The following is a 12,245-nucleotide window of genomic DNA, read 5'->3' as shown; positions in this document are numbered from 1 at the left end:
GGCCAGGGCTGACCCCACCCGCTCACCTGAGCCTCCCCCAGACCTGTGCAGGGCTGGCCTGAGCTGCTTGCCTAAGCTTCGCCCTCGGGGGCTGGCCAACCTGCTTGCCCCACACACGAGCCCTTCTCTCCCCCACCCATGCAGGGCTGGCATCACCACTCCACGTTCCTCTGCACCCCTGCTTTTTGACAGAAGTGGGCATTTGTCCTGCTTGCTCTTGACCCCTTATGTGGGTTAAAACTAGGGTGACCAGATGTCCCGATTTTACAGGGACAGTCCCAATTTTTGGGTCTTTTTCTTACATAGGCTCCTATTTCCCCCTACCCAGTCCCGATTTTTCACATTTGCTGTCTGGTCACCCTATTTAGGCCTTATAAGAGATTTCTGCTAAAGGGAGATGCCTGTGTGCCATTTGTTATCACCCTTCTTTGAAGGAACTGGACTTGTGTATTTGTAAATAAATTACACCAAACAAATACCTGACTCCATATCACCAATTTCTGTTCCACGAGGGAAACTGACTTGCTATGCCAGGAATTCAGCTACTCTTTGGCAAAGAGGGGAATAACGTAGTGTTTTATAGTGAGTAAGGTAGTAGTATATGTAAAGTATAGTGGAAATTGATCCCTTGAATAGGAAATTACATTTTGTAATCTACTAATTTGTTTTCACTTTTGCATGTAGTTTTGCAAATTTTAGGGGTCTACATTAAGTTTGGATAGGTAATGTACATAGGTGAGTGGAGCAGGATGATATGGCAATGGAGAACTAGCTGAAAATTTTGTTTACTATGTTTTGTGGGATGTTCCACATCTTTGCAAAAATCACACTGCCTGTTCTACTTCGCACCAAACTGAGCGATGTTCCACAGATGAGTGAGAGAAGAAAAATCCGCCCAAGCAGCCTAGGGAAAAGTGCACTGAGTTGGGAGCCAGGAGTTCTGATCTCCTCTCTACCGACTACTGTTATATTTCTATGCACTTGTGATCTTTTATTATTGAGCAAAGGCTCCTGCCATAAAAAGTACTCAGGTATCATTCCCCTGTTTTACAAGTAAGTTAACTGGAGAGGTTTCATATAGTCATTTCAGGATAGCTGGGAATGGAAACCAGGTCTCTCCTATTACTCCAGAGGGAATTCTGTGCCAAAAAATTAAACACACATTTTAAAATTCTGCAAATGTTATTTGTCAATAAAGAAAAGTGGCTCCAGCATGGCAGCAGGGAGCACAGGCCACTGGCTGCATTGAGGTGGGAGATCACCCTGAAGCCCCCACACTGTCTGGTACAGGTACTCGACAGTGAGGCTGCACTTGACTGACACAGTGCAAGGGCTGGGCCTCCCCCAGAAACACCCAGGCACCCTGCTCCTCTGCGCCATGTGCACCGGGTGTGGGTGGGCAGGCTCAGCTCAGCAGGAGCCAAGTGTGGAGGGGCTTAGTGTGGGGGGGGATCTAGGTGTGGGGTGAGATGTTTCTGTGTGGGGCAGTCTGGGTGTAGGTGGCTCAGTGGGAGATCTGGATGCACAGGGGCTTGTTGTGGGGTTCTGGGTGCAGGGGCAATGGCTCTCTGGAGGGGATCCAGGTAAAGGTGGTTGGGGCTCAGTGGGGGGGGGAGTCTGGGTGTGGGGAGATGGGGCTTGGCAGGGGGTCTGGGAGCAGGGAGCTCAGAGGGGCATCCAGGTGCCAGGGGAGTGGGGCTTGATGGGGTGGGGGTTCAGGTACTGGTTGGGGATCAGTGGGGTGGGGGTCTGGGTGTGGGGGGGCTCGGAGTGGTCCAGGTGTAGGGGGGTAAGCCTTGTCAGGGTGAAGGTTCGATGGACCTGCTTAATAGGGGTGCCCCAGCTGATGCCGAGGGGATGCCACGTGCTGGGCTTCTGCTTCCCCCCACGATTCCCCTATCCCCTTTTCTTCTCCATTCCCATCCCCTCACTCCCATATTCCCCTCCCCCTGCCCTATTCCACTCCCCCACCTTCCCCCTGCCTCTTCCCCCCCCACCCTCTCACTCTTCCCACCTCCCCTTACCCAGCCCCACCGCGGGCACTCACTTTTGCACAGAAAACAGGAAGGCTTCCAGCACACAGCAGCGGAGAACGACTGGCACTAGGACCCAGGAGACGTCGTTCAGTTGCAGAATCAGCGGAGCCCAGACACGGCCTTCTTCAGCTGGGCAGCTCTGTGCTTGCAGAAGTGAGCGGTGGGGCGGGGGGAGGGAAGTGACAGGTAACTGAGGTAAGATATAACATATAACCTTATCTATTTTGTCACGTAGACTTTCAGTACAAAAAAACAAACAAACAAAAGCATGAAATTTCTTATCCTTGATATGTTGTCTGAAACCACTGGACCACACACCACTGCCAACCTCCAGATCATAGCCTCTTCCAGAGCCAGGAACTGATCCGAAGATTCCTGATCTCAAAAATTCTAGTGATATCGAGCAAATAGTTGTGTAACCCAATAGCAAAGTATGTCAAGTTCCCCTTTAGTGACTGGTCCATATAGAGGACAGCAGTTATGCTCTTCATGCAAATGGTCATGGTTTCTGATGGGAAACTGAAGACCCAGCAAACAAATTTTACTGATAGCCCATGTAAAGATCTTTTTGGTTTCATATTTGGTTTTCCTGCTTTTTGTTTTTATAAAATCTCTTTAACAAAAATAAAAAGAGTCAACTGGTTTATTTAACTGAGAATATATCCTTAAAAACAAGTTATATATTTTAAAAAAGTTATAATTTGTCAATTATAGCATGTGCAATAAAATAAAGGTGTTCCACCTTTTTATGTAATTTCTCACACATGTTGATCACTTCTTTCACCTGTACTAGGAAGAGAGCCTGAGACATAAGCCCTTGTATCAGAGGCCTGATCTAAAGTAGTGGTTAAAGCTTTGCTGACATAAAGCAAAATCAGGTTGTGAGCAAGAGGAAGGCCGAGCTCACAGAATCTGGCAAGAACACGGCTGATATTGCAAAAACACACATTGCTAGGCGGTGGTAGGCACAGGGCACTCATGCAAACACATTCCAGAAGGGTGGTACCAGAACACCTCGATATCAGTACATTCCCTAAAGATAACAGGAACATGCTGACCCATCCTAAAGACAAGGTCAGGATGACAGAATGATGGATAGAGATGTTTTGATCAAACCAACATGTACAAGATAATGGGTGGTAACAACCCATGTCAGGGGGCAGTAACTGTCAGAGGGGCAACATGTAACTTGTTTGTATTGGGGTATCAAATGAAGTCTCAGAGGGAGTGTCTTTGGCTGGCCTAGGGGATAAGGGAAAGTCCTGCCACTAACTGAGCTAGTCCATTGCAACGGGCATACATGTGTTAGTGTACCTGTAACCATTGAGCCAGGGCATTAGGACCATGCTTCGTTAACAATAAACCTGACCAAGTTCCTTCGCTGTGGTTATTGTGCAGTTTGATCAAGGTCTGCTGTGCCAACTATTTGTGCAGAGCTGGGACAGCACTCAGGAAAAAAAACACACACAGATGCAGTCAAATATCTAATGACATCACCCACAAGCTTGTTTGAAGGTTGGGAGATTTGCATTTAACTAGTCATTTCCAGACTTCTTACATTTAAACTTTTTTTTTTTTTTAAAAGGTGTAAAATTTCTTAAAGTAAAATTTTTAGGTGTTAGTAGGACTCTATTGAAACACACTTGCAACATTAACATTTTTGAGAGGTTTCTTTTTGGTGGGGAAATTTCCTTCTTTTGTAGAACTCTGTCAGAATAAAATTAAAGATTATTATATCCATTTTACACTGCATGAATCAGAATAATGTTCTGGCCTGGCAGTGTAGAGACCTTAAAATGGACTGACACTTTAAGTCCCGTTTATTCTGCCAATGTGGTGTAAATCAGCCTTAATGTCAATGAAAATCAGGTCCCAAGAATCTATACATTCTGATAGCTCTCAAGAGGCGCACCAAAGTAGGGCTCCCCTACTAGAGACTGAGTCCATAAGAAGTTTTGGGGTAGCGAAAGAAAAAAGATCCATGGCACTGAGAAGGAGGACAATGGATGGTGGAGGGGAATGCAGTGGAAGTCTTTTGTCCACAATGAAAACTTTAAGCATGTTAAATGTTTAAATGTGTAAAGGCTTTAACATGGTTAAGACTCCACCTTTCTTGTTTGCCTCTTTGTCTCCCTTGAACCCTTTCCATGCCTTTGATCTCCTGCACCCTCTTCTCCTCCCCTGTGTCCTGCAAAATATGTACAGTAACAAGCCAAATTGAAGGAGGATCTTCTTCTTTCTGGGGAAGTTACAGGATATTGACAAATCTAATGTATAATGGTAAAACAGATCATACTTGAAGTGATAGCTCCCAAACCCAGATTTGAACCTGACTCTCAGAAAAGCCTAAGACAATCTAAAGAAATAATTTCAGATGTTCTTGGCCTCCTACCTGGGCAACAATCCTCACTCTTTTTGAATTGCAAGTCTCAACTGAACCAGGAGGGAGCAGATTACTTGTAAGGATCATGCTGTTTTTACTATATATATTTGCGTCTTGTCAAGAGCAAGTCTTGCCAGTGTGTGTAACATTAAATAAAGTTAGTGCAGTTATTTACTTATACATATGAAGTCTAAAGCAATGTGTTATTTCTTCTACCAGCAGCATACACTATTCTCAAGAGCATCTTCTGAATCTCTTGAATGATGCTACATTAATCCTTAATTTCCCTTTTTCGAAGGAGGCCTCGGTGCTAATGCCATAATCGCCTGCTGCTCATGAGGGGCAGCGCTGGTTCACCAAGAGATTTTGAGCTACCTAAGCATCTGCCCGCTTCCCTCAGTGCAATGCCAAGGGCGAGCCCCACAGGCCAGTCATGCCCCTGTCGAGGGCTGGGAAGCGGCTGCCAGGCTATAGGGGCCCAGACCCAGTCCCCAGCTGGAGAGAGGCCAGAGTGGTTTGGTGATGGGGGGAGGCACCTTCCCCCGAGCAGACACCAGGGCCTAAGGCAGAGCAGCAGGGCTGGGACTCCCAGTAGGCCCCGCTTGGCGAAGGGCTCGTCGGCGTGGGGCAAACCCCGCAGCCGGCTGCCTCGACACGGCAGGCTCGGAGCCACCTGTCCCGGTCTGGGGAGCGGGGGTGCGAGGCCAGGAGAGGAGCCTCCTCGGGACTGCATTGACAGGGGCCCATCATAGGCCCGTGGGCCCTTTAAATCCCTGGGGTGGGGGGGGCAGAGGTTTCTCTAGGGGTCAGCCACGCCCCCTTTCCCTTGCAGTGGGGGGTCAGGGGCTGCCCCGCCTCGAGCCCCCCGGGACGGGGCGGGAGGGGCCGGGGTTGGAGGTGCCGCCATCCCCCTCCCTCCGGGCAGGCGGAGGTGTGAGCCCCCCTCCCCCCCACAATGCAGTGCGCGGCGCGGCTGACATGGCGGCCGGGCCGGATTGAGCCGCTCGCATCGGGGCCTCCAGAGCCGGGCATGGGGGGGGCGCAGCCTCAGCGCCCCTAGGGCAGCAGCCAGGTACCGGGCTCGGGGCGTAGGGGAGGCTCCTGGGAGCCCCGAGGCCTTCAGAGGCGGCCGCTGCTCCCCTCCCTGCTCCTGGGCTCTCCCCTCGGCTGGGGGCGGCGGCTCCTGGGGACCCCCCGCCCCCGGGCCTTCCCCGCCTCGCCCCGCGGGGGCTCCCGCTTACCTGGCACGTTCCCGTCGCCGCTCTGCTCCCGGTGCCCGCCTGTGGTGGGACTCGTCCTGCCCACCCCTGCCGCTCCCGCTGGGGAAGCGCCGCAGTTTCTCTCCCTGCTTCTGGCCTCGCTCCTCTGGGGCGGGGGAGGGTGTAAGTCCCTGTGGAGGGGGCAGGTGCGGGCGCTAAATAGCCCCTGGGGGTGGGAGCCTGGGGCGGGCCTGCCGTGGAGGTCCTTGGGTGGGAGGTATGACAGACAGGTACACAGCCGTAGCAGTGCTCTGCCTTTCCCCATCCAGGGGCGGGGGGGCAATGGTTGGCGAGAGGAGACTGGTAGCCCCATTCTACAGCTGGGGAAGCGGAGGTGAAGCAACTTGCCCAAGGTCACACAGGAAGACCCATGCCAGATCCCCAATGCAAAAAAATCTCCCAGCTCCTGATCCTTGGCGATAGCCAGAGTGCTATGCTTTATGTTTATTAATATATTACTCTTTTATATATATGCTTTCATATCCTGTTCAAGTGATTTGTTTTCCTCCTTACTTGATCTCAATGTATGTTTGAGAAGTAACAGAATTGTTCATGTTTCACATTGCCTAAGAAGAATCCCTCCCCCCTCCCATTGGCCGTTCTTCCTTGGGTATATCTTGACAGGTAAAAAGGGTGTGTGTTTCAGTCGCGTTTACTTAGCATGACAGAATAGCCTTGTTAAGATGCAAGCTAATGTGTTTGAAGCTGTGTTAGCTGGCCATGTTGCAGTCTGGGTTCCCCCACTATACTGTAACACAGCCAGTGAACGCAACTTCAAACTTATTAGCCTGCATCTTAACATGACTTTTTAGTTGTGTTAAACTAACTCAGTTGAAAAACACACACTTTTGCCCATCAAGACAGGGCTTTCTTGATTTTTAACCTCCATGGTAATTCATTATTTTAATAGAAGCAGCAAAGAATCCTGTGGCACCTTATAGACTAACAGACGTTTTGCAGCATGAGCTTTCGTGGGTGAATACCCACTTCTTCGGATGCAAGCTTGCATCACCCACGAAAGCTCATGCTGCAAAACGTCTGTTAGTCTATAAGGTGCCACAGGATTCTTTGCTGCTTCTACAGAACCAGACTAACACGGCTACCCCTCTGATACTTGACATTATTTTAATGTTACATTCGGAAGATAAACTGTTGGGGGCAGGCTTTATGTGGTTTGTAAACTGGCATAATTCCCTGCTTTCTTCTTAGCCAGTTGCATTGTATTTTAATCAGTTTAGGATTTCCCCTTGTATGCTCTAATATCCTAGGAATTTTAATGACAGTTACTGCACTCCGGTGCTACTTGTAAGGTTGTAAGAACCATATTAGCTGTTTCTAAATCATGTACTAAAGTTTTGGGGGTAGTGGAGTGGAAGGGATCTTTCTTTCCTAGAATATATAGTCATCCATCCTACAAGACCCCAATATTCCTTGCAAACTGTACACAGGGATCATTTTAGCTACTCTTTTCCTGCCCTTATGTTGGCTTAAAATAGGTACAAATGCAGCTGAATGAATGAATACATGCTTTTGCCATATGTAGAGGATTTGTCAATTGGCTGAAAATGTCAGGTTACTTTGAGCCTTCTTTTAAAGATGTCTCAAAAAGTAGCAGTAAACACTGAAGATAAAGCAAAACAGGCAGATGTAGACATTTTCTGAAATATTGAGTTAATCATTAGAAAGGGACTGTCATACGAGGTACAATATTAAATTATATTTAAACATGGATGTAATAACCTTGCATGTGCTGTCTCACACTACTTCCTGCTGATTTGGGTTCCTGGACAATATGCATTAGATCCAGGATTCCTCCCTTCTGTTTGAATCTACTGAGAAGTCATAATGTTTCCGATTTTCAGTGATACTTGTGCTCGTAACTCACGTGGGTGCTTTTGATAATCCAGCCCTAAATGGTTATGACATTATTTCCATGATGAGGGGTGACCCACCCAGCCACAGAAGTATGACTTAATTGCATCATCTGGCAGAAGAAGCTAAGTTTGGAGGAAGAGATCTCTTATCCGAACATATCAGCAATTCCACCTCCTGCAAAGTATTGCTTTTTGTGTAATAGTTCTGCCAAACCTACCACAGTATGAAAGTCCCCCTATAAAGGTGATTTTTTTGGGTTAAGTTATGGCTGCCCAGTGCACGTAGGAGGAGTGGGAATAGGGGGTCCCTTTCTCCACATGGTATACCTCCAAAACCTCCATAGGAGCCAGCCATGATTTGGCTGTCTGCACTCTGTAAACCAGGGGTCAGCAACCTTTCAGAAGTGGTGTGCCGAGTCTTCATTTATTCACTCTAATTTAAGGTCTCGCGTGCCAGTAATACAGTTTAACGTTTTTAGAAGGTCTCTTTCTATCAGTCTATAATATATAACTAAACTATTGTATGTAAAGTAAATAAAGTTTTTAAAATGTTTAAGAAGCTTCATTTAAAATTAAATTAAAATGCAGAGCCCTCCGGACTGGTGGCCAGGACCTGGGCAGTGTGAGTGCCACTGAAAATCAGCTCGCGTGCCACCTTCGGCATGCGTGCCATAGGTTGCCTACCCCTGCTGTAAACAAACACATGGAAGGAAGGTGCCTGCAGTACTGAATTACTCACAAGGGGTATCTGGATAGTCAGGGGACAAGGCCATGGTGGTCTTGTTCTACCTATGCAGAGAAGAATGCATGGAGATCTGTTTTGGGAAGAGTTTCAAAAGGGGGAGTGGGGGCACAATTTGCCAATGAGCACATTTCCCTCCAACACCCCTGAAAGCAAAACACCTCCAGCCATTGCCTCTTGTGAGCTGGATTTCCTCTGCTCTGTTGTGGCTCTGCCTGTAGAATAATAATTTTGCTTTTTGTAGTCACAGTGTTCTTTTTATAAGCCAGTGCAAAAACTTGTACAGCTGTGAGTAGATCCTAATGTTTTCTAGGTATTGGAGTATTGGTCTTCGGTATTCTTTTCTAAATTTCAAAGTTTCTCTCTATTATTATTGTCCCTGTCCCACTGAATGAACTGTAGAAGAGTTTAGCATAAATTACTAACCACACACAAATTAAAGTCCTGATCATGCCACTGGCTTATATGGACCCAGTTGCAGGATCAAAGTCTAATGTATTACTCAATATTTATACTTCTTTTTACACATTACCAGTCAATGTACTGATACAGCCTAAACTATGAGTTGGTGGTAGTCACAAATTGTGTTTAACTTGTGGATAATTCAATAATTTTCTCTTGAACTTTGCAGTATTATAATTTACGAAGTTATTGTACACTGTCCTTTGACTTTAATGATCCTGCAAGTAAACCCAGTTTTTTTATTCAGAATCACACATGTACAATTGTATACACAGTACATGGTTTCTAATTAGCCCCCTTTGGCTATGATGTTACAACAAAACCTATACTTGAACTAATTTTGTCAGCAGATGAAATTCAGTCAATTTCCATTATGAAATCAGCTCTCTTTTTCTGTTACAGTGAGGCTGACAATAATAGCTGATATTTCTAAATGCAACCATTGTGAAGCAAGGCTGAGGTAAAAGCCTTTTATAAACACTTTTTAAAATATAAAATTAGCAGTGATAAGTAACTTCAAAATTTCTTTCTTTACTAAAATAAGTGTTGGTTTGTGAGACTGCTATCAATAGTTTGTTTGCAGACTGCCAAGGCTCGGTCTGTATACCGAAGTGTTTTAACATATTCTTGCCACAGCTTTTCTACCATACAGATTCCTATGCCAAAACCATGTCAACTGCTTATGATTATTTCTGAAGTATTACATAGCTTGTGGAGTGCTTTGAAGACAAAGTGCTGTCCTGTTTAAATGGTGTGGTAGAATGCATTCCTGAAACTTATAAAATACATACATATTTTACTGGCATTAGTACAATAATACTTAGCACTTACAGGGCCTGATCCAAAGCCCACAAAAGTCAGTGGGTCCATTGATTTTAATGGGCTCTGGATCATGCTCATAGTGTTTTTCCATCTGCACAATACCATAGCAAGATGAACTGTAACTAATGTTCACAACACCCCTCTATGATAGGGAAATATTTTTAGCTTCATTTTACAGGTGGTGAAACTGAGAGAGCGATTGTGACTTGCCCAGCTGCAGTGAGAATTGTTAGCAATGCAGGAATTAGAATTTAGGAGTCCCCGTCTGTTGGTCCTGTGCTGAGACCACACCCCTTTCTCTCTCTGACTTGTTCTTCTTTACCTAGTATGAAGAATGACAGCTCAGAAAAAGTATGTCTTTGCAAATAGAAATAACTTGTAGTAAGCATATCTTGTAAATGATGACTGTCCTGTATGCTTTAGAGATTTAAGGAAACAATCTTAATGCTTGTACCATGTCTAACTGCTAAATTTGGCATCAAACAAAATTGTTTTATTTACATCAAGCCAGTGCCAATAGGCAGCTGTATAATGCAGGTATAAAGCATTTGATCCATGCTGAAACTTTGCATGGAATTTTTTCTATCAAAGTCTGAACTTGGAACAATACTGCCAAAACTATTTCCCCTCAGAGTTAGGGTTGTAACACTGTTAAAATGATAACTTCTTACTGAATTTGTTGTAATGACAAATCTTACACATAACACATTATGCACATTGCATTCTCCTTCTACTCTTCCTGTTTGATTGGAATAGGATTCTTGTTCTTAAATATTGGTCTTTCTCATAGAAACAGTACTCTAATGTGTTGTCTCTCAGCATTTACATTCATTAACTAAAAAATACCTATGTCCTGGGTTTATTGGGGGTGGGTCCTTAAATGTAAAGAGCTGCAGTCACCAGTAGCCACTGACAGTGCCTCTTTGAATTTTAAATCTCTTAAATTTTGGTTTCATAACCTAATCCAGATCTAATTATATGAATGGAGATTTAACTGCTCTCAACTGTATGATAAGAAATACTTTATGACAACAGTCAAAGTATGATAGAAGTTTGAATGGTTTGTATAGGCACCCAGGCACAAGTGTAGACCAAGGCCATATACAGTCTGGACACACAGTCCATTTCATCCCCCCCCCGCCCTCCCCCCAAGCATGTTGGTACAACAAAATCAGATACAAGATGTAAAGTTTTAAAAGGATAGTTAAAGGTAGTTTAAGTGCAAAATTTAACTTTTTTTTGGAGGTGTGTGTGAAAGATTTTACAAAATGCTAGAAATGTCTTCATGAAATGTAATAAATCAATAAAAAGAGCTTTTCATACTTTTTGGATTAAACATTTCTCTGCAGTTTAAAGACTTTATATGCTAATACCGACTTAGAGCCAAGAAGTGAAACTTACAAGCTGTCAAGAAACAAAAGTGAAAATGTCTAGTTCTTTCATTGTGCAAGCCAAATGAATTGTAAAAATGGAGAAGAGTACATTAGATTTGATATAGTCTGTCAGTTATAGTAATGTAAGGAAGTATCTTTTAAATAATTTGTTTTATATGATTTTTTAAAGTTGTATTATTCAGTTTACGCTGTAGTTAGAAAATCTAAGTACTCTTGAGTAGGTGTTGCCTCTGAAATATTCACCTTTTTGCAGCCTAGAAAATATCCAAGTCTTAAGGACTGCCCACTTGTTTTCTCTTATAATTGTCTCAGAGATAAAACACTGCTGTACTTTGGCCATAATTAACTTAATTTTGATTATATTCTCTCTGTCAATATGTAACATTATTATAGCATTCAAGTTCTTGTGCTATGAGGGTTGAGGTGTTTTAAATGTGACAAAAAAAATCCAGCTGAAGGAAATCTAAGGAAATGAATGGTTATCTTGATTAATATAATTTAATATTGAATATATTTCATTGTCCTCTTTCCTAACTACTGCAAGAAAATCTATTTGAGTGGCAACTTAGCTGTGGACTCATTTTTTCGAGGAACTTGACCTAGATCACCAAACTGTCTCATGGTAGTCACTGAATAGCCTTTAGCTAATGTAAAATAATGACTTTTGATCACTATCTGTGTTGGATTTGAGGCAGTGACCTAATGGTGAAATTACTCCATTATCAGTCCCTTGAGCCATCCAGTCCCCACAACTAACAATAATGATTTAAATTAATTAAAAAATTAAAACCTGATAAATAGTGGCCTGCTAAAATATGATCAGACTTACTGCCAGTGTCTCTAGTGCTAGTAGCTATCTTGTTTTCAACTTTTTCTGCTATTTTTCTTTAATTTAGCAGCAGTTTTATGAACAAAGGAGAAAAGAGAGGCAAACTTATGTTTTCACACGATGATAGTGGACTTGTTATTCCACTCTAAAGATAAATATACAGTCCAAATTTCAATATCTGTCAAGCAAAGATAGATAAGCCCACATCACTATTTTGGAAAAATACTTTTTATTATTTATGTAGAAGCAAGGCAATTGATAGAAATGAGTCTTGATTTTTAGTAAAATAACAGAGCTGTTGCAGTATTGATAAGCACTCTTCAGTTATGTTGTTTAGAATACAAATTAAACTTCACATCTCTGATTTTTGGTATTGGTGTTGCTAGTAGAAACCAATATTAATAGCTGTTAATTGTCCATGTGTTTTCAGGTTGTACTATAATT

General features: G+C 43.8%; 2 protein-coding genes across 6 annotated transcripts in view; one reads left to right on the top strand and one right to left on the bottom strand.

The window, feature by feature from the left end:
- Positions 1 to 37: 37 nt before the first annotated feature.
- On the bottom strand, positions 38 to 6,472 carry LOC123375771. The gene is made up of 5 exons (XM_045027014.1): positions 6,428 to 6,472; positions 5,661 to 5,833; positions 4,145 to 4,224; positions 2,048 to 2,411; positions 38 to 1,139 (listed from the first exon to the last, which is right to left on the bottom strand). The coding sequence occupies exons 1-5, from the start codon at positions 6,470 to 6,472 to the stop codon at positions 1,082 to 1,084; spliced, it is 720 nt and encodes a 239-aa protein (XP_044882949.1). The 3' UTR covers positions 38 to 1,081.
- TUT4 (terminal uridylyl transferase 4) overlaps positions 5,392 to 12,245 on the top strand; it is a 72,642-nt gene continuing 65,788 nt past the window's right edge. For 2 of the 5 annotated variants that reach the window (XM_045026552.1, XM_045026549.1), the window contains exons 1-2: positions 5,409 to 5,491; positions 9,159 to 9,216. The gene's annotated coding sequence lies outside the window, so the exon portion shown is untranslated. Of the gene's footprint in view, positions 5,492 to 9,158; positions 9,217 to 12,245 lie in introns of all 5 variants that reach the window. The other 3 variants (XM_045026553.1, XM_045026550.1, XM_045026551.1) reach the window with 3 other exon arrangements.

This window comes from Mauremys mutica, chromosome 8 (genome assembly GCF_020497125.1).
Source record: "Mauremys mutica isolate MM-2020 ecotype Southern chromosome 8, ASM2049712v1, whole genome shotgun sequence".
Taxonomy (NCBI): domain Eukaryota; kingdom Metazoa; phylum Chordata; order Testudines; family Geoemydidae; genus Mauremys; species Mauremys mutica.
The sequence above is the reverse complement of the archived record's forward strand: the minus strand, read 5'-3'. Positions and strand labels throughout refer to the sequence as shown.

Bases quoted from the DNA above. Each gene is read 5' to 3' on its own strand.
- LOC123375771 (XM_045027014.1), bottom strand. From the start codon at position 6,472: ATGCAGGCTAATAAGTTTGAAGTTGCGTTCACTGGCTGTGTTACA. The intron at 4,225-5,660 runs GTAAGCGGGAGC...CATATTTTGCAG, and splicing joins CGGCGACGGGAACGTGCCAG to GACACAGGGGAGGAGAAGAG. The intron at 1,140-2,047 runs GTGAGTGCCCGC...TTTTTGGCACAG, and splicing joins TTCCTGTTTTCTGTGCAAAA to AATTCCCTCTGGAGTAATAG.